The sequence below is a fragment of the Hippichthys cyanospilos genome, chromosome 13 (genome assembly GCF_059441005.1).
Source record: "Hippichthys cyanospilos isolate Australia breed blue-spotted pipefish chromosome 13, RoL_Hcya_1.0, whole genome shotgun sequence".
Classification (NCBI taxonomy): domain Eukaryota; kingdom Metazoa; phylum Chordata; class Actinopteri; order Syngnathiformes; family Syngnathidae; genus Hippichthys; species Hippichthys cyanospilos.
Window position 1 is genome coordinate 5,535,725 of NC_142381.1, and position 21,909 is coordinate 5,557,633.

Genomic DNA, 21,909 nt, shown 5'->3' on the forward strand with positions numbered 1-21,909 from the left:
AAAAGCGCTGAATTTTATGAGGGATACTGTGATTTTACTGACAGTCTCGATGGCTGTGTGATAAAAACTTTATTGGTGACCAGAAATACCAGCTCACTTTTCTTTTATACTCGTCGCTTCCCATTTTGTTATCCCCGTAAAGCATCTGGTCTCGCTCTTTGCTGTTGCTTAACATTTTTTTCCGAGATGAAGATTTTTAATTCACAAATCTACAAGCCTTGGCAGTGGGTTCTGTGTTTGATTTTTGCCTCAAACCTTCTTGCGTGGAATTTCGCAACATTCTTCCTGTGATTGCATGGTTTTCCAAATGCAGGTTTGTTTAATAATTGAAGACTCTATAAAGACTCAATGAATATTTAATATGTGACCTGCAATTGACCGGCGACCAGTTCAGGGTGAACCCCGCCTCTCGTCCAAAGTAAGCTGGTTTGGGAGGCAGCTTGCCCTTACGTTTTTGACTCACAAACTTAAAATACAGAAATTTTGAAACACAGTCCATTCCATTCATCATTTTAAATAATATTTTTGGCCTTGAGTATTATCTTTGAAATAGGATGCTTTGCAAAACAACTTGCTTTCATGCCGGTGAGCAATGTTGATTTTTTTTTTTTTAATGGTTGCTTTTGTCACAATTTGTCTGGGAATCCACACAAAAAATAAGAGCCATGTCAAACCAGAGATGTCGATAACAAGTTTGGCCTTCTCCATTGAGCAGGGATTTTGTCGCAGGGTGTTGGATACTGTACTGCATGAGTAAAATTTCAAAGATGATCTGACCTTACTTCGATTTTTATTTGATTTTGTCTCATTTCTTCGTCTAATGGGTCATGAGTCAAACCAGTCCCTTGTGTCTACCAGGCCAGATCCTTGAGCCACTCATATCTTGTCCCAAAACAAGAGTTATCCGGAGTCTTTCCCCTGGAGGAAGAATACTGTTTGATGCTACAAATCTCCCTCCCTCCTCTCACCAGGTCGCCTTAAGACTGTTGGACTGGGAGCCCAAGGTCACTCTAAGAGATCCCACATTCACAACTCTTTAATGCCCCCCTTAATTCTACCCACATGACGTGACCTGTTTAGGAGACCTAGGCACCTGGCTGCTACCAGGAGGGCTGCGTCATGACTCCCTCCCCCATGCTTCCACCACCTATATGTTGTTTGAGATGTGTGGCTTTGTCTTTTTTTGTCAGCAAATGTGCTATCCTTGCCATCTGTCTCCTTAGCCATTGTCTTGTATGTCTCTTGTGATGCTCTCTATCTATCTATCTATCTATCTATCTATCTATCTATCTATCTATCTATCTATCTATCTATCTATCTATCTATCTATCTATCTATCTATCTATCTATCTATCTATCTATCTATCTATCTATCTATCTATCTATCTATCTATCTATCTATCTATCTATCTATCTATCTATCTATCTATCTATCTATCTATCTATCTATCTATCAAGTTTTACACATTTTTGGCACCATTAATCTTATTATTCGCGATGGCATTAAAAAAAAATCTTATATATGTTCAAAGTGCGTAGGTGTACCGGTGAGAGTATATTAGAGGCTTTAAAAGCAGCATTTTCCAAGTCATAAAACGAATGTATAAAAGTGTCAGAGAACATTGTTTTAACAAGCATTTCTACTTTTTCCCTTTTTTTTCAGCTGTAAAAGCAGTCCCAATTGCGGTGACCCGTTATGTGTGGTTTCTACTGCAATAAAAGCGTCAGGTTTGTTCGAGGCCCACAAGTGAGTCAGGGAGAAGTGCTCATGAAATATGGAGGCATTATTCTGTCAGAGCGACAGAGCCGGATGTGTATTTGCTCTTGTATATCTGGTGAACTTTTCACTCTCACACCCGGAATCCCCTCAGTGACTGGGTTTCCACTCACAAGCCATCATTTATTAATTCGCAGGTTGACCTCACTTACTTTCGCATCCACAAATCGCTGATGCTCTTTCAGTCTCTCTGTGCAGGATCACCATTTAAAATTAAACACTTTTGGATTCCAGTCGCAGCGGATGACTTTAATGTGTGTTCACGGCTCAGACTGGTTCCACTATATAGGATTATAGCTGCTATGTCAGTGTTTGGCTCCGCTCTGTGACAAGGTCGTGCATGTGTGTCTGAGTGGGTTAGTGTTCCAATGTAATCTGGCTGAGACACCCCTTGCTCAGGGGTGTCATTGAAAGGACAGCAACATTGTTTCCCTTCCTGATAGCTTTGTCTCTCTGAAATGTCACTACGGAAATGAAAAGGCTTAATAGTTTTACCGAAAATAAATATTCTTCACCTTTTAACACCAAATTGAGAATGAGGCGTTTGAGTCATGACAAATGTGGCGTGCCAAGCAGGTGCAGTATATGCGGTGGAAACCTAAGAATCCAAATTGTGATTTCTCTAACTTACTACCAAGTTATTTGTACTTTAATTGAGCAGTAGCTGTTTTTAATCAATTTTTGGGGTACTAAATGCAGAGTATGTGTAGAAATATGTAGAGTCATTTTACACTAAAATTAAAATGTCTGTTTTAAAATACTGGCTTACTGTACTGTACATTTATTATAGCATTATTTTCATTGCTGTGATGTGACCAAGTCGCAAAGTAAAAGTATTTCCACCGTTTTAATTCATGATGGGGCTTAGTAACAAAAAAAACGGTACTTATTTTTACTAAGAAAGAAGAAAATATGCATGAAGTCACCGCAAACAACTTGGCTCCTCGGCCACATGAAATAAAAAGGCAGATCTCATCTGGCCCCTGGGCCTTGAGTTTGACGTATGCAGTAAACATGTTAAAAACAACAACGTAATTTGGAGGAGCATTACATTTAGATTTCAAGAGCGATACGATTCTCGCTCTGAAACGGTGACTGAAAAGTCATTGATTAAAAGCCAAAATATGCGTTTGAGTCTAGCTTGTCTTCATTTGCGATTAAAAGTTTAAACTTTGAAGGCTTTGAAAGACGAATCATTCCAAATGCACTTCATTCATTAAGTCGTAGCTCCAGTGACATGCAGGGATCGACTTTACAACAAACGCCCTCTTAAAGTCTTCTTCAGTAGTTTGTGAAGAATCCTCTTGTGGCGGCTTGTTTGGTGGTTTCCTGTGACTTCAAGCCTCTCACTTAACCTGCCCTCTAGGGATGCTCTCAGAGCTGTTACCCGCAGTGATAGACAGATTGACTGAGCGCAGTCGCCAGAAATGCGTCTCATCTGTGAACACTTTAAACGCGGACTCTGCTGGCGCTGCGACCATCAGAAGTCTGGCGACCTTCTCCCCCAGCGTGGTAATATTCATTTCTTCCTCTCGGCACGAATCCAGCATGAATCAACCTGTTCGGCGAGAGAAAGAGAGGGCGGCCAAGAGCCCCGCAGCTCCAATCTATCCAACTGTCAACTTGCCACCCTTCTCCTGGAGTTTGATGTCATCCACCTCAGTCTGTACATCTCACTCTGAACATTACACTCGCTTTTTCATTCCCTCTTTTTCTGCCGCTCATTCACTCTGCTGCGAGAGAAGATGCATGATTTATGAAGCTCTATTTTTATCGGTTACTCAGGAGAAGGAAGAGCGACAAAGACGGGGACAGAATAGAAGTATGGTGGGGGAAGAGGGGCGGACCCAAGAGGACCAAGGACAGACGAGTGCAGAGGAGACATTCATCACCCGGCCGGGCCTCGGCTCAAACGAAGACGGGAAGTCGGCCGTGACGCAAAGATGATGGATCTGTCCGGCTTTGTTGGAGATTGTCTGTTTTGTGTTGTTTCACGCCGGACGCAGCGGCGAGCGCGCTCTAATGCCATGTCTTGTCACCGTGTCTGTGACATTTGGCTTTCTTCTTTTCTCTCATCTGTTGCGCGGGCAAGTCGAGTCCGAATAGACATGCATAAGGAAACAGAACAAATGAAATGAAAAAAACAAACAATAGCCAATTAGTCTCTAGACTATTCTAGTTAATTTGTGAACCTGCAGCCATTTTTGCCACAGACACACATGCTTAGGATTTTTCTCATCCTGGCTCTCTGGCTGATTGCCACTTCACTTAAATGTGTCCTATTTACTTCACATGATGTCACTATAAATATACCGGTTGTAAATCTCAATTACACGGGATTTGCAAATGATTTATTAATGTTCAATGCGCATAATCACCTCATAATTTCATCCTTACTGGGAATTTATGGCTCCTATTTTGTGTGAAACCTATTCAAACCATTTTTGTGATTTCATCAGTATTGGAAGTGGTGTCTATAAAGGGGAAGTCAGGCCTTTAACAGCCGGACGGTTCAGAAATGACAAAATTGAGTGAAAACTGTGAAATCAATTTCCTTACGAGAACGCTCATAAACTTGCTAAATAGCAGATCTCTATTTTAAACTGCTGTGAATCGCTCGTTGACTCATCTATTTTAGTGTTCACTGCAGATAAATGACTTTAGAACTTCTTGTCATTTTAACTGGTGAGAAGACAGTGTTTTTTTTGTATGAAGGTATATTCAAATAATGATTTTACTTGGGCAAGAATTTATCAATGTTTAATGCATCAATTGCCTTTTTATTCTTTTTGACTGAGTATGAAATATCCAACTGGACTTGAATGCACCATACGTCTGCTCCCCGCGTTAGCAGCTAGCGAAGACTTGTGTCCTATCATACAATGACATCGTAACTGACAAGCGGTTTCTTAGTGTCCTTAATCCGTGATTGAATATAGTTCTTCAAAAGTGGCCTGTGGAAGTTGATAAGTGTGGGCACTTGATTGATAATGGCCACTTGATTCTCAGTTAAGCCCTTGCATGTGTTTACTTGAGGCTCACAGTCCAAAATGTATCAAGCAAACAGCGATGCGAAATTGCTTTCTCCGAGTATTGAGTCAGCTCTATTGCCAAGGTCACCCAGCATCACCGTTTGAAAAGCCCTCCCCAAATAAAGTTTGATTGCTTTATTGATTGATTCATTGATAGCTGGTCAACATGTCACTACAATTATCTCTACAAGTGAAGAGGAATCTGATGAAAACCATTTTATTCATTTATTTATCATTGTAACGGTCCATCGTGTTGATCGTAGACCTGGAGCATGCTGGTGCACACGTGCAAATCATAAAATACAGTATGATCGTGTGTTCTATAACTTGTGGGCAGATCCCGTCCCAACATCGGTTCAGCAGGCTGCTCAGTGAAGATAAAACTGTGCAGGTATTTCCAAGCGCTCCCACTGAGGCAGGCCTTATCAGCGGCTGCCCTGTAGCTTGTGTTAGTCCATCCCCGCATGACATTAATACCCCGCTAATGTGCCCTTCCTTGAAGATTCTCAAAACAATCGGCATGGGTGGACGGAGGGGCGTCGGTGCCGAATCAGTCGCTCCCACAGTCCCCCGTGGCTTCTGAAGGAACGTGCCAACAAAAAAAAGGAGCATGTTTCCAATCACATTAATCATGGCCTGTGGGAGCACCAGCGCTCGCTGCAGGCACAGCGCAGCGGGGACAATTACATGAGAGGAAGATGTCGGGGTGGAGGATGCTCTGACAGAGACAAAGTGTGTGTGTGTGTGTGTGTGTGTGTGTGTGTGTGTTTATATGAATGTGCTGAGGCATTTGTCAAGTTATGAGGCCCTAAAAAAAACTGTGTCTTTATATGAGTGTGCGTTTAGTATAATTTTGGTTACGCATGAACTCTTGTGAGGTTTAATTTTTTTAAGGGCACAAGCCTCCTATTTGGAATATTAAGTGCATGGATGTGTATTTATGGTTTTGTCGGGTATTCCAGGTTTTGAGGATCCGTGGAGACTTGTCTTGTTAGTAGGTAGAAAAATGGGTTTTTCTGTGTCTTTGTGCGTTTGTTTTTATTGTATAGCGATCCAAGAAACATCACATACGTTTAAACAAACATAGTATATGTTTTAACAATGTAACACGTGCATTGGTATGGTTTGAAGTTATTCATCTTTTTCTTTGTGTGTTAAAATGTGATATGCGGCAATCATACATTTACTTTCATTCATAGTCCCAATGACCTTCCGGAGGAAACCAAACTACTACATGGCCGGTGAAAAAGCAAGACTGACTGAGGCGTAAATATCGCCGATACAATGGAGCCTAGAGATTGTGTAGGGGGCCATTAAAAAAGGCCAGAAATAACCTTCGCAACTGAGTGAGCTTCATTTTGTTCCGTCCATTTTCTACAGCCATTATCCTCACTAGGGTAGCTGGTATGCTGGTGCCTCTCCCAGCTGTTTTTGGGCAGTAGGCAGGGGAGAGCCTGAACTGGTAAAAATACCACTATAATAATATGCCAATCACAGTGATGTCACGCCAGTGGTTTGATACCCTTGATGTGGATGATAGAATTAAGTGCATATGTGTGGATGAGTGTACATTGTGAGCGTGATTGCAGAAGTTATTGCTTCCATTTGTCTGAGCAAAGGAGAATCGGATTGTTCTCCAGTGTGCGCTACCATATTCAGAATACAGATGTCCGGTACTGACTATCATTCTCCATCATTAATATGCTGCTCCAGCACCAATCTTTTCAGTTTAAGGAGAGGGAGACACAATTAACTTTTAACGCTAGATGGCAAAATTACGCTCGGTCCAATATCCCCGCGGGAAATTAAACCACAAGCAAATCTTTAACCCGACAGCTAAACATTAACAACAATTTGCATGTTTATAGCACCTGCAAATGTGTGCCAAGTCCATTATCTCTCGGAGACAGAGAGGGACTTTTTTATTATTGTTATGTACGTCCCATGTGAAAACACAATGGCATTTATTTAGGGAGCGTGGCAAACGAGGAGCCTCATTTTATTGCTTCACATTTTGGAGTGCTGGGATGACAAACTGGGATGAGGCGTGAAAAGCTGGCGGATGATACAATGACGTGTTTGTTATGCAAATCCTCACTTTCTTCCCTTCTCCAAATAAACACACCTAAAGAGATGACAATTTGCAGGGGAGCTTAGCAGATCGCGAGCTGACAGCACCTGTGGTGGCATCATTACTATATAAAGTGACCAAAAAATGACTTCATGCGGGAGCTGGAAGTCAAATGGAAGCGCACTCACTGTCCTTTCTCTCTCTTCTGCAGGTGAGCGGGATGTGTGGGCAGTCTCAACAGCGATCCACCCGCTCAGTCGTATCGTCTCCTTTCCAGCGCCCGGCTCCCTTTGTGGCCCGCAACACTCAAACACTTCCCTCAGATCCTGATGAGACCTTAGGGGGGCTCCGCAAGTAAGCAGACAAGTCTTCTAGTTTGTGTAATTTCAGAGCCCACTCACTCTCTGATGAAAAGTTTGTTTGTGTGCTGCCTCTTTTCCCCACATAAGTGATGCAGTAACGGGCCAGAGCGCGCTTTGTAACTATCCCCCTCGGGCCCGCTGGCTTCTTCTACAGACTACCTGAATTAACGCCAATTAGGAGAAGAGACATTGCGACTTTCTCTCGCCTTTGGGACTCTCCGCATAGGCTAGCTTTCAAATTCACTCATGTGATGGGCAATTTCTTGTTTCCCCCTTCTTCAGGGACTTCATTTCCAATCTGAGGGAATTCAGCTCCTTTTACAGTGGTCTCGGGGAGTCTCTGTGCAGCCGAGAACCTGCTCCAGCTAACCACTCTCTTTGCTGGAATGGGCAAGAAATGACAGACCGGTAAGCCGTCGGCTTATCTTTTTGAATGAAAGAGCACAAGACCACAAAGGATGACGTGGGCCAAACTGAAAACATTTGATAGATTTCTGTAGTGATTGTCCTCATTAGGCTGAGCAGCGAGCTGTCCAAGGTGATCCAGGGCGAGAGACAATGCAGACCTTACCCCAGACTTCAGCCTCAAGGGGGACACATGAAATGCATGGGGGGACTAATTGCAATGCAGACCCTTCAGAAAGTTCTTAATTTGCTCCATATTTTTGATACTTCTAGAGTTGTTGTCTTATTTGTGGAGCATTGTGGTGCCCAATCTTAATGGCAAGTATCACCATTGGCAATATTTACAGTACATATGCAAATTGTCCAAGAATAAACCAAACTTGATCAGCAAATGATCACCTTCCCACATTGAACCTCCTCTCTGCCCTTGAACAAATAACCAAAACTTGCCATCATTCTCCTCTTTGTCTAATATTTCTTGTACAACCTCATCTGGTCTTCACAATACTTTATTTTACTTCACCCTTATTGAACACCAGATATTAGTTTTCGCTAACTGGCCATCCTTTCATGCCGTCATTTTCAATTTGTCTCTCATGCTTACACAAGTGCGGCTTGCCATTTGAAATTAATAGTGGAGTTTAATCTTCGCGGTGGCACATTTTGGAAAAAATGTGCTCCAGGTGAATATTTGACCTCTTGTTTAAGAGGGCAGCTCCTGTGAGGGAGTCTGCCTCAAAGATAGAAAATTTGAGAAGGAGACACGGTGCTGGCGAGGGGCAGGGTTGTCCTCAGGGGAAGATTACAAGCTGGACCAAGCAGTGCGATAGGAACGCGTAGGGAGGCTGCAGAGGAGAGTGAATGATGGAGTGATTACAATAGCTCCCGGCAAGAAATTCTCAGTGTCACCTCGTATAGCATGTGTTGCACAAAAACTGCTAAGTACATTTTTACTCCTCAATTTATACTGGATCATCTTCCATTACTATTCCTTATAGGATCTTCATCAAATCGTCTATAAAAGATCGAGTCCTGGGAGAATCAAGCCTGGTTTGTTTCCATTACTTTAGGAGTGACCTCAAAGCTAAATATAGTGCTTTTTGTCAGGCATGTTTACCATAGCGGTTTGGCTAAGATCACAGGAGCAACTTCTTTTCAACGGATCAAACAGCGTCACGCTGATAAGAAAAATATCGGAGTGGTGTGTGATCTCCAAACAGTGCATCAAACTACTTTTGCATACGTGTGAGGGATAAATGATGGGAAAGATGCTTTGTTGAGTCTAAATATTCAACCTCCATGGGAAAAGTTGGTGAAAAAATGCAAAAGATACCAGCGCATGAAAAAGATACAAAGGCTTATTTCAGGTTAAAGTCACACAATGTAAAGCATCCCGACAGTGTTGGTGTACAATAGAGTCACTACATTATTCAGTCTACATGCTGAAGAGTTGACACTGTGTTAAGTCACAAATTTACACCGAATGGGATTGTCTTTGTTGCTAGAATTATTGGAAATTAAGCTAATGATTTATTTTTGTTTACTTTAACCCCAAAAGAGGACGCTTTGTTTAATATTTATTTGTGGACAAATACAAAAAAGTTTTAATGGCATGTTTGAAGTCCTTTTTTTTTAATGCTTTGTACTGGTTAAGGGGTACTTGGCAGAATGTATGCTTTAATCCAGCATAGCATGTCAGCAAATGAAGCAGTGTATGAACAAAAGCAACAAAACACAAGAAAGTGTGACCTCCGTCCAAACAGGTTAGCTAGGGTGGGCGTGGCCCATCACGTAATGTGGAAACATTTGCACATCCGTTGAGGATCAGCCATATTAGTCGCATTCATTTTGGTTAGATGATCTGATCACATTATAGCATGAGACGGGTTTGACAAAAAAAAAAAATATATCATCTGGTAACATTTCAGGCATCTATTACAAGGAGCATGAGCTGAGTTTAGCTCTTACAATATCTGTCAGTCAAAGCTCTTCTAATCCTCCTCCATCCTCAGCGCACATTTCCTCTGATCCAATGCTAAATGGATCCCACATCTCTCTGCATTATTAATGCGATGATTAGCAGCAGGGGTGGGGGTGGATCGTGCTTAATAGGAAGAATAAATAATTAGGGGAAATGTCTTCTGAATTTAATGGAAAGTCGAAATTAGTACACAGAAAAAAAATCTGATTAATGGAAGTTAAAGGGGAAGTGCGTGTGTATCTATGCATGTGCAGATGGGAACAGAGTTACCTCATGCTTGTCAGGCCATCTCTTATTCATGACATGTGCAGACATATTACTTCAGGTGCGTTTTACCACAAAAGTTCACCAGTGAAACAGAAAATATCAGAAAACTACTGAAATGAAACATATTGATTGACACCGTACAATTCAAATTTTCATCTAAATCTTGAAACAATCATGTGACACGCCAGTAAAACTTGCAATAGCTCAGTTGAGGAAGAATTGACTTAGAATTACTTGGACTAGTTTTTGCCAAATGTACGTGCTAAACGCATTTATGTTTGAAAAAGCTGCTTAAAATTTTACATATCAATGGCGACCTACATTTAGAAGTTTCCCTCTCCAGGGGAGTAGGGTAGTAAAACTACCAATTGACTATTTAAAAATAAATGTTTCAGTGTAATTGACTTACAAATGCAGGGGAGTGATCCTTGGTTCGTGTTAGGTTGTGAATTTACATGACCTCTGCCCCCCCCATCCAAAACACAACACAACAAATAAAAACAAAACAAAAAACAAGACTATGGCTGACATTTCCGCAAAATATCACAAGAGGGCGACAATCTCCTAGTTTTGGTCACCACCAGCGCATCCTATAACGTTTTTTTTCTGGTTTTATCAATATTTTTTTCAGTTTTTAGCTTTATCTTTTTTTTTCTTTCGTTTTTCTTGTTTTTATTAATATCTCTTCTCTGTAGAGGGTTCAGTGTAGCCACAGGACAGGTGATTGGAGCTGTTTTAGTGTGTGCCTCAAGGGCCTCAACTGACATGGGTTGAAACACTTAAATACATAGTATTCATTTTCATAATTTTGAAAATGCTTGTAACTCTTTCATTGGGTTTGATAATAATATACTGATGACACGTGACATTGTTTAGTTTTATTTAGCATGTCTGTCACACAATTTTGAGATGATGGGTACAATTCTCCCCGCTTGTCCTGCTTTGAGGATATTGCATGCTCTCCATTTGCTTACATTTTTTTTCCAAAGGTTTTCTCGGCTTCCTCTCACATTACAGAATTATGCTTGTTGAATTCAGCACAACCTTATAATGTTGACAAGCACTATAATAAATAAATAAATAAATAAATAAATGGATAGATAGAGATATTCAAGATTCAAGATTACATAAAGAATTGCTGTCATAGCCGCAATGAATAATTGAAGAAAATCATCATTTTTCCAAAACAACATAATTATAATGATCAATTTTAACACATTTTCTACACCCTTGGGATGTCAGTGCCTTATGTTTAATATTTTCGTTCATCCCCATAATTCATTGTTTTGTTGCCCTGTCAGGTTTTCAGGGCCCAACCTGAAGCGCTCACACTCGGGTTCTGAAACCCGAAGCAGCAAGCCCCTCGAGCCTGTCATCAGTCAGATGATAGACAAACTCAAGCACATCAACCAGGTGAGTGTCATGATTTTTTTCTTATGTCATGGGTATGTGTAATGTCATCATGCGGTTATTTTGCGGGGGTCAGCAGATGACCATTTGTCGATTGTGTAAGTGTTAGTGGCAAGGGCTTGCAAAAACATTTGTGTCATCTGAGACACTTTCACAACAGTGGGGCCAGTGTAGGACACTCACAAGGGCAATGGAGATTGTTTTGACGTTTCAAAATTATTTGCACAGTAAACCCCAGCTGTTTTCAGGGTTGGGGACCTATTTATCATACTGTCATCGCCATGGAAACCACCTTTTGGAGTGCGGCCGGCAGGAACCAGCAATGCTCTCGCATGTAGGCTCAAAGTTAGCAGGCAGATGTATCATGCAACGGCTCTGGCCGAGTTTCCTGTTTCCTGGTGGTTGAACTTGTAGCTGTCAACATGTTGAATCGCCACAGCCCCCCCAAACACAGACACATTTGCCTAAAGTGTTCTGTGTGTGTACGCGAGAGCCTGCGGGCGCCGCGGGCCTGTCTTGGTGGATTACAATACTTCTCTCGGCTTTAAACAACCTGAAAGATCCAAAGAGCAGCTGCCGACCCTCTCGGCTCTTCTGACAAGCAGAGACTCTCAAGAAAAAAATACAGAGGCCTGTGGTTTCCGACTGTAATTTTCTTTTTCGGCATTACCTCACGCTTCGTTGTGCTGGAAAGTCAGGCTTATAACAGCAAAGTTGAAAGTTTGTTCACTCCCTCTCTGTTTTTTTTTATTTTTAACATCTCCCACTCGTGACTCAATTTGACTTTTTTATGGCAACTGGATTTTCTTCTAAACATAGGTTTTATTTTTGCCTGTCAGTATGCAGTCATTTTCGCACTAGTATATTCTGCCGCGTTTTGTGCAGGTGTGGATCCGATTCCTGTCTAAACACCCAACCACTGTTTATCCCAAACCTAGGTTTAAAAAAAAAAAAAGTTTGTGTGTTTTACATCAGGACTCCTGTGTAAAACTTAGCAACGTTCTGATCTGATCCACAGTCTCGGTATTGACTTTCATCCAGGCAAAAATGACTGTAGCGGTATTGGATTGTTTTTATTCTTTCTATTCTATCTTTTAAGATTCTCATTCTGTGCACCAAGCAGCAATGAGTAGTACATCAGCACACCGCAGAGGAAATTTTAAAACATTTCAGCATTTTTTTCGACATGTCAAAATCAGTTCTGCCACAATTTATTTTGTAACTCTTGAAGCTGAAGTATTGTTGTCTGTATTGGATGTGGAAAAAGTAGAATGGAGACATCCCTAGTTAAGACTGTGTCCATTAACTCAGCCCAAGTGACTCTTCAAATATCGCAACGATAATTCGTTGTAATTCGAGCCTCTAGCTCACCTGCAAGCCTAATAAGTACCAGTGCCTTCAAAAATGGATGTAACTATATAATAATAATAATAATTATCGTTTTAATTCCAAATTGTATAAGTTTCAAGCTGTTTGTTTGATCTTAGTTGTTGTACATCAATGTTATAATGGGCTCACACACAAACTAATATATATAATCCTTTCAACATCCCCTGCCAGGGACAAATATTTTGAACAATATGATTACAAGCAGAGCTGCTGCAGTCCATATGAACTATTTGCCGGGGGGATCACGTTTCATATTGATGATATTTGGCTTTGCTAACATGACAAAGCTTATTATGTTACAGACACGCTTTTTGTGCGTGCGCGTGTGCATACGTGTGCACGCAAACATGTAGATTCCTGAACTTTGTATCTTCATGAACTCATATTGAGTTTAAAATCCTGGTAGAACATCTAATGAAAGACCGATTTCAGATTTTCATGCGCCGTGAAACATTTTACAATCCAGCTGTCGAGACAAATATTTACGCAGCAAATGATCATTTTACTGTGGTGTACAAAATAACAGGAATGCTTTGCAAAGTACAGTAATGCAGTCCAATTTCAGAGTCTGGCATTAAGTCGGGAAGTTTATCATGTGCAAACTACTGTTTTGTAAGCACAGCTTTTCAGTCTAGTTAAGGAACATAATCCTGTGTGCGACGCATCTTATATTTCATCCACTTATTTTACAACCCTGTTAAAATCAGGCAGCTTTGAGGGGCTGTTCTGTCTCATGCTCATGAGTCCCTGCTCTCTCCACCTCACTTTATCATAATGCACTCCGGACTACAGTTTTGCCTGACCATGATGTTTGGAGGGAAGCTGAGATATGGCTAATGGTCCCTCACATGAAGTGCATCCAAGGCACCATAAGGACAATAAAAGCATGAATTGCATTCGTCACAATGCCACAGCTATTTATAACATTTTTTCTCACATAATTTTCATGTCTTTTAATTTGCAAGATAATTTGTGCTAGAAATGCCCAAGATGTCATTTTTTAAGCTATTTTAGTCGTTAAGTAGTCTTTGAATTTTCTGCCATTTTTACATGCAATAATGTTTTTGAGTGGGTGTGACCAAAACATTAGCCAAAGAGGTACAAAGGTCATCTGCTATGTTGCCCCTCACTTACCTCTGATTTCTGCTTCCCACTCGTTTTTACATGCCTTCTTTTTATCTTGATCACCCATTGCATGACAATCAACAAACTGTGACGTCAAACCATGTCACAAACTCATTTCGACCTATGCAGTGCATTAAATGAAAATAAATTTGATCAAATATGTCTAATAAATACATACATTGTTTCATTCTGCAAGTAGGAACATTGGACATTCAACCGGTTCTGACCCCGACGAACTGCAGTAGGTTAAAACAAACTCAATGTTGAACGAGAAGTTTTCTTGACAACATGCCAATCAATCAACTATCACAAACATTTTTTTTAAGAGGTAATAATTTTAAACATGCTTTGTCATCCTGGGAACTGTTTATTGACCACACAGCACATTTTACCAACCAAGCTGTTCGGAGTAAGTGTGCTGTAAACATCCTCTGGAGGAACTTGAGAAAGTGGCCTCGCTCAGTTAAAAGCAGTTTTACAAGGTCTCCGCCTCCCCGCCACTCAGCGTCGGATGATGCAGGGTTTAGAGCAAATGGACTAAATAAGCATCTGATCGGAGAAGAAGAAGATGGCTGCACCTCGCTCGTAATTACTCTCATCTGTCTCAGTTTATGCAGCATGTATGAGGAGCTGCCAACAACATAGATAGCATGTGTAAATGTCCCTGGAAATGGACCAGAGGATTTCCATGTTGATTCCACGTGGCACTGCTTCAGTCTCAGGTTGCTCAATGGGAATGTGTACTTCACATTCAAGACATGGGTCACAAATATTTATCAAGTGTTTTTCTAGATGAATTAGCGTAAAGAGAACGTCCATCTTTAGCTGTTTTTAGACTGCGTTCCAAAAAAAATGTTGAATCAGATTTTGAGGGTAAAATAAAACTGCATTTTTACTCAGCAGTTGGGACTTGCTACATAAAGACAATTAGGTACGTGACAACACCAACAGCAAAGGGATGGAAACAGTGAACCTCTGGGGAATATAATAAGGGAATGTTTTGCCAAAAATCAATTTGCTAACCATTCTTCATAGCTATGATCAATACTAGGGATGCACTGTTTTCCCAATTTGGGAAAATGTCCCGAGACAATGGGTACATTAATACCAGATTTCTTTTATACAGTTGACAACATTCTCAAAACATTCAGAATTGGATGTACTATATGTAAGGAAAGTTATAGCCTCTAACAGGCGTGCATTAGCATAGATATGAATGTACAGATTGTTTTGTTTTCATGAACAGCCAGAGTTAAGAAATCTGGTTTCCAAAAGCTCGAATACTCTATTTTATTGCATTTTCATTCAGACTATATTTGGAATGTGAATTTTTTTCTTCTTTTTCTTTCGGCATTTCATGGGCTCTGTGACGGAAAGTGTGAGAAATGCAAGTATGCGGCGGAAATGTGTCATTTTTCACATTGTCAGCATCGATATGCATATCTACAGTCACAGAGGCTATCTGGAAGGGAGACCCGAAGGAAAACACCAGCAGGCATAATATATTTTTCTCACGCTTAACACCGCTGATATCACTGCTGCGCCGCATCCAACGTTAACATGATCTGGTAACAATAAATGGATAGAGAGAAATTGCTTCCCCCTTCTGTTCTAACCTCACAAATTCTTGAAGCGAGACAAGACTTTGAGGAGCCGTGGCACATTTTTGTCGCTGTGTGAGGTCCTCTCTGTGTAGTTTGAAGTATGTCAGGGCTGACACAGTCAAGTGTCCATCAAGGCAACACATCTCCTCAGCTGCCACGATGCGAGCGCATCACGGCGCGCTGCTTTTGACGCATCTATCGTGATAAGTAGCCCAGACAGCTCCTGTGTGGGGACGAGGGCCTTCGAGTGAGAACATGTTATTTTGATGATGTCTTCTTATTCTGCGGAGATGAGCTTGTTTTGCTCCACATCTGCCGAACTTCCCAGAGTATCGGGTTTCTGCTCCGAACAACTAATCTCACAGGAGATGGTTGAGCTAGTGGCAAAATAGAGCAATTATGTGATTGGTCTTTGATTACAGAGCGTTTCCCAGTCATTTGTTGGGTGAATTTGCAATTTAGAGGGTCAGACCTCTTGGGAATTCTTCTGACAAGCTTGACTTGGCTATGTGACACGCTTTAGAGAGGTACATTAACAATACAACAGCTATTGTACACAAGCTACTTTGGCAACATGAAACTAATTCATCGCACACTGTTCAAATGCTATTTTGGCAACATGAAACTGATTCAGCGCAAATTGCTTTCTCATCAGCAGATTAACCCATCTTTGAATTTAGTGTTAAAGTTTTACAAGTTGGAGCGTTTCTTATCTCTGCTGGCTCTTAGGCCCTCTTTCCAACACTCCAGCTGTGCTGACTTGTGTGTGACAGACTCCAGCTCTGTCGCGCTTCCCTCCCTCCTTCCCTCTAAAGCCCAAGATCCCCTCCTCTCTTTCCAGCTTCCCAGGCTAATTGAAGCCAGAACCTGGGAAAATCCTGCAGGTAGAACAGGAATCCAGGGTGGAAAATAAACCAGATCCCGAGTGCCAAAAATTCCATCACACAATCTCACTTCCTCAGAGGCACCGAAGCCTGGTCAGTGTGCGTGTGACACCTTATGCAAACTTGAAGAATACACATACGTTCACTGAGCATGCTGATGCATGCCGTGTAGCTTTTTTTTTTTAATGCATGCACGCGCCTATAATTATAACCAAAACGTTTCACGTGACGCAAAACCAGATGGCTTCAACGTAAAGCGGCACTTCAAATAGCTTTTGAATTGTGTGACGTGCACATTGCATGCGCAGGTTCTAATTACAGCAGATATAAAATAGAAACTGTTTCATAAGGGTGCCGGCAGCGGCGGTCGGGTGTGCGGCTAATCAGACTCATAGACACCAAGGGTGTCAGACAGCGCCTGCTGTTTTGTAAACGTACACTTGCTCACCTAGCCATTACGCTCCCCCAAGTCAAAGCGGCAGACTTCTGTTTGATGTTATTTAGCGCGCGTTATTTAACAAACCCCCTTAGGGCCGTTGTCCTCTTGCCCTCCTCGGTTTTATGTGGGTGAAGAACGACCGCTCTTGAAGTGGAAGAGGAAGGAGCGCTTGTTATTCTGCTATATTTGTGAGTGGGTGATATGCCATGAGGGTTCTTTAAATGAAGTGTGACACCTGGTGTAAACCTCTGAGTGGCTGGGGGCGTTTATGCAGGCGCTGTCATTTCCCTTGTCAAAGCGCCACACGCATGTTATCCTTTCATGGCTTCGGGCTTCATGCTAGGTTTAGGATTGGAGGCGTTATGCGAAGTTATGCTTCTTTAACTTCAGGAATCTAACGAGCAGATAACCCCCTGCTGCCCTCCCAAACGTCCCCACTTCCCCATCGTCCCACGGCGGCACTCTTCCCTGCTGGCTGGGAGGTCAGACAGAGCATGTGAGGGACCCTTTTCCTCCCAATTAGTCTGTCTGCTAATGAGGCCCGACCATATCCCTTCTTCCACTACCACCCGTTCCTCCTTAGACTTCCATACTTCCAACCCCCCTCCAAGCCTTTTGGCTCGAGTCGGAGTCACCTCTCTGTATTCACACCGCGGCCACCCCATTGCACGGCTGTAATTATAACGCAGCAGGGTCATAACATTTCTGCTTGCACTGAAAATAAATTGGACCAAAAAAAAAAAACCCAACTTGCCTTATACAGTTAATCTGAATACTTTGTTATTAGAAGTGCAGCTAATAATCAACAGGTAACCGTCGTATTAATCGATAATTATTTTTCATAGGCAGGGTGGCTTGATAGAGCAGTTGTTAGCACGTCAGCGTTGCAGTTCAGGGACCAGAATTCAAATCCAGCTTGCTCCGGCCTTCCTGTCTGGAGTTTGCATGTTCTCCCCAAGCCCGCGTGGGTTTCCTCTTGGCACTCCGGCTTCCTCCCACACTCCAAAATTATGCGTGACAGCTGTATTGGACATACTAAATTGTCCTTAGGTGTTGCGCCAAGCCTTGAATTTGAGTTTGATCCAATCAAAAACAACTTTTGAGACAAAAAGGAACAGCAATTCAAAATCAAACTATAATTAATAATAAAAAACAACACCCCAGTGGCTATTTTTTTCTTCCATTTCTATTTTTCTTGCTTATCTTCCATTATTTCCTTTTTCCTGAGCTACCTTCTTATCCATCCGCTTCCCTCGCTATTACTTTACTGTCTTATTTCCTGTGTGGCAGACAAGCTAAATACTCAACTATCGCCCTGCCCCTGTTTCTGCTTTGCATTTAACTATAAGTGACCCCAAATACCACATTACCTCCAAAATAAGACTCACATTTTACCTTCTCCAAGTTATCTTGACCAGTTGATGTCTTTCCTTTTGTTTTGATGTAATGCCGGATGACACTCGCACTCAACCTGGTGTGACATCACATGCCCATACATGTGACCATACATGTGACATGAAAACCTCGGGTTTGATGCGAATAAGCTAATATAGTTCACTGTATTTAAAACTGTTTGTTTTTTGCAATCAATGTCAGCATAACAGATTTGAAATGGTAAACACAGTGTTCTATTAAACTGATTTAAAAATGCACTTGAGGTGTACAAAACAGTTGTGTCATTTCATCTCATGCTTGCCGCAGCACAGTGTTTTATTTTTTTGTCTTGGTTGGTTATTACAGCATTTCTCACTCTATTAGTTAGCCAAGATTGCAGATGAAGATACAAACAGCTGAGCTCTTCCTGCCGAGATTTCTGACATCCTGAGCTTGTTGTCACTGGGCGCAGTCACATGCTCCTGTGTAACAGGATCCCTCCCCCTGCAAAGAGGTCAGGTGTCACACTTCCTGTTTCCTGTCTGTGCTAGGTCATCAGAGGGTCTCCATGTGAGGGTCACAGACCTCCTCCGCCTTTTGTTTGGGGCAGTCACAGCGGAGTGGAGGCTCCTTGCTGGACCTGTCAGAGTGTTTGCACACCCTTAAGTTTTTTCATTGCCGCTTAAGGCCCCTAGCTTTTCATCTCAGCGGGCCCCCATTGCCCCTCGGGTTGCGGTAGCTTTGTAGGCTCTACCTAGTCAGACTGAGACAAATAAAATGTTAACGTGTTCTGCAAAGAAATTGATTATTTTCCAACACTGTTTTTTTTTTTCAGACCACTGTGGTGCAATTACTCAATTCCACTGCCCCAAACCAATACCAAATATCGAAACTAGTATTGATTTATAAAATTTCCTAGAAACAAAATAAAACAAAACAATGACTGATTGTTTTAGAAGCAGACCAACATATCAGAAAATACACATTTTTCTTTAACCTACAACAAATTGACAATTTCCCCTTCTAATTTCTATTCCCTGATCAACTGTCGCCACGAATAACAATACTGAAAGTGGTGCAATACACGGTATAATTTTTACTACTATCCTAAGCTCATTGCTGTGTTGAGGTGTAAATTAGATACGACATGTGCTCTCTCGTCTTCCTCCTCAATTTTTATCTCAACAGTCTGCTTTGACAAGACTTGGGGGGGTGTAAATTGTTATTATTTCTGAAGTGGTGAAAAGAAAATGGATTGAAAAAAAATGGTGCAGCAGTACAAACCCATGAAACACACTATTATGGAGCTATCCAACTCATGCTTGCTGTTACATCTTTTTTCATTTGGTTCTATCCAATTCAGTATTTATGTTTTTTTGTAAACAATCATGGATAACCAACCAGCCATGAGAAATTGCTGAAGTTGGAATTTGACTAATTAAAACCCAAATAACAGCAGTAATGTGGTTTTAATAAAAACACAATTTTTTTGCTTGATTTCAGGCATGTCATTATGATTAAAAGCATAATTCCTTAAGTCAGCTTTTGCTTATCATCCCTATCTCTAAAATACACTATTGAGTCCATATTCTAATGTTTTATCCATTTAAGAGTATGTGGGTTTCCACTAGGTGTGATCATGGGATCTTCATGCAGTGACCATCTGCTGGAAACACAGGGTTTCTTAGCAACACATGACTCTGGGAACCACCGCGATAACGTGCAAAGGAGATGAGCAGCAGACAAAAAGAGATTGTCCGAGGAGAGTAATCTGATTTTGCATCCAGCCTCCTGGACAGGAATGAGTCTTTTTAAACAGTTCAACTTCATGCAGACAATCAGTCACATACAGAGGAATGAGTCAAGATTTTCTTAGGGAATGCCTCAGAACTGTTGCAATTTGCTATACTAGATATTTCTCATCCAGGGCTACAAACATTGTTGAATCTTAATCTTCCAAAGGGTGGCATGGCAACAAATGATTTGATATGATAGCTCTAAGATATGTAAATAGCCAGAGAGCTTTATTTCCAAAGATAATTGAAACAAGAAACAGTGACTGCCAGCAAAATATAAATTCCAGTTTCAGTCCAGCTAGAGGAATCTGGAAATAAAGTTGTGGGCTTAGTCACAAAGGTGGAGTGGGTCCGCACCCACTTTTACGACCACTGAGCTGCTTTTCTTCTGTGTTTGTGTTACGACTGGAATTAACATCAGGAAATTAATCTTGTCTGCGTTAACCGTCCGACAGTCTGAGGCAGAGCGACCATTGCGTGACATACTGAGCTCTGGACACGCTACGGGAGGACAAGGGTTGGGTGGGGGCGGACTAGTTTGTGGGGCTGTCAGAAAGAAGAGAAAGAGAGAGAGAGAGTTACTTCGTTCTCTCTATACATTTCACATTGAATAAAAGTTGAATAATGAGCCACGAACAGCAGATGGGACTGCATCACTCTGTATAGAAGCTTTCCATGACTCAGAGGGTGGAAAGCGCCCGCTGTCATAAGATATGTGCCTCTCACTGTCTGACTCTCTGTCCAGCATGCACATGTCAGAATTTATGGCATAGACAGTTAATTTCTTTTATTTCCTTCATCACCAGTGCTGGGAGTAAAACTTTACAATGTAATCACAATAACTTTTGTGTAATAAGGCACACAATAAGAAGATGATATCCCTATGTGACATTCCAAATATATACTAAATAAAAAAACAGCCAATTTGTAATAAATGTGTGCCTATGAAAGGATTGTGTTCATACATGTTCAATGTGACTTCAGTTATCGGACGTCAGTGGAGAGCTTCTCTACTGTATATCAGGCATGGAAGATGTTTTTGTTATTTGCCAACTTCTAATTGCAAAGCTAATTACTTTCACAAGAGTGGTGTTCCAGACACAGTCTCAAATGATGCTAGGAGTGAATAACGGTTTTCTAAACGCGTGTGAACTGAAAACAAATACAGATTAGCGTCACATGATCATATTCCTTTGTTTTACACAACAATCCTTTGTTTTACACAACAAGTTCAAAGAAACTTGCGTCGCAGGATATGACACGATATGATGGAGGTTTGATGGTTATTTTCTTGGGCGAGGTTTGTTTTTTTGGGGGGTGCGGAGGGGATTTTGGCCACGCAAGTGATGGCGGAAGTGCCATTAATTATTGGCTGACGGACCGACAATTACAGTTTGGGTAAATTTACGAATACGACTAACAGATGATGACGGAAGGGATCCGTGTACCGACTGGATTGTAAATGATGGACGAGCAAAACATATAAAGTGCCCATCTCTAGTAACTAACTAAACCAAGTAAACCCAAAACAAAAGATGACACTTTGTGTATTTAAAACAGCCAAACAACTGACCGAAGAAAAGCCCTGTTAACACCTAAATGCTAACTGTAATTAGCACCTGTGTAGCAGTGCTTTAATCCTTCAAACCAACGGATTAACACCAAAGGTTCAGCAACAACATGTAGACAGACAAAATAACATTTTCAATGTAACTCGTTTGTGGTTGGATGAAGTGACAGAATAAGTCGAGCAAGTCGTTATTGAAAGCCCAGATATGAAATTCTTAGTCTACCGATTGGATTTCGTTTTTCAGGTATTAGCTCCGTTTTGCACGTGTCAATGTGTCAAAACCATATGGTGACCGGGTTTAGATGGCTCAAAATACATTTGAAGTTTTCCGCTGGAATTTTATAATCATCTGCTCAGGTGGCATTTGTCTGTGACTTGAGTTTCTAATTGAGTGTCATTTTCCTTAGCTTGTCTGAATGTAAT

At 41.3% G+C, this 21,909-nt stretch overlaps 1 protein-coding gene across 2 annotated transcripts in view; it reads left to right on the forward strand.

The window, feature by feature from the left end:
- Positions 1-21,909, forward strand: part of gpc3 (glypican 3) — a 77,838-nt gene that overhangs the window by 35,831 nt on the left and 20,098 nt on the right. For both annotated transcript variants that reach the window (XR_015867684.1, XM_088432181.1), the window contains exons 4-6: positions 7,092-7,234; positions 7,525-7,650; positions 11,197-11,308. Coding sequence is in view for 1 of the 2 variants with exons in the window: in XM_088432181.1 (XP_088288307.1) it covers positions 7,092-7,234; positions 7,525-7,650; positions 11,197-11,308 (381 nt within the window). In the remaining variant the exon portion in view is untranslated. The remainder of the gene's footprint in view (positions 1-7,091; positions 7,235-7,524; positions 7,651-11,196; positions 11,309-21,909) is intronic.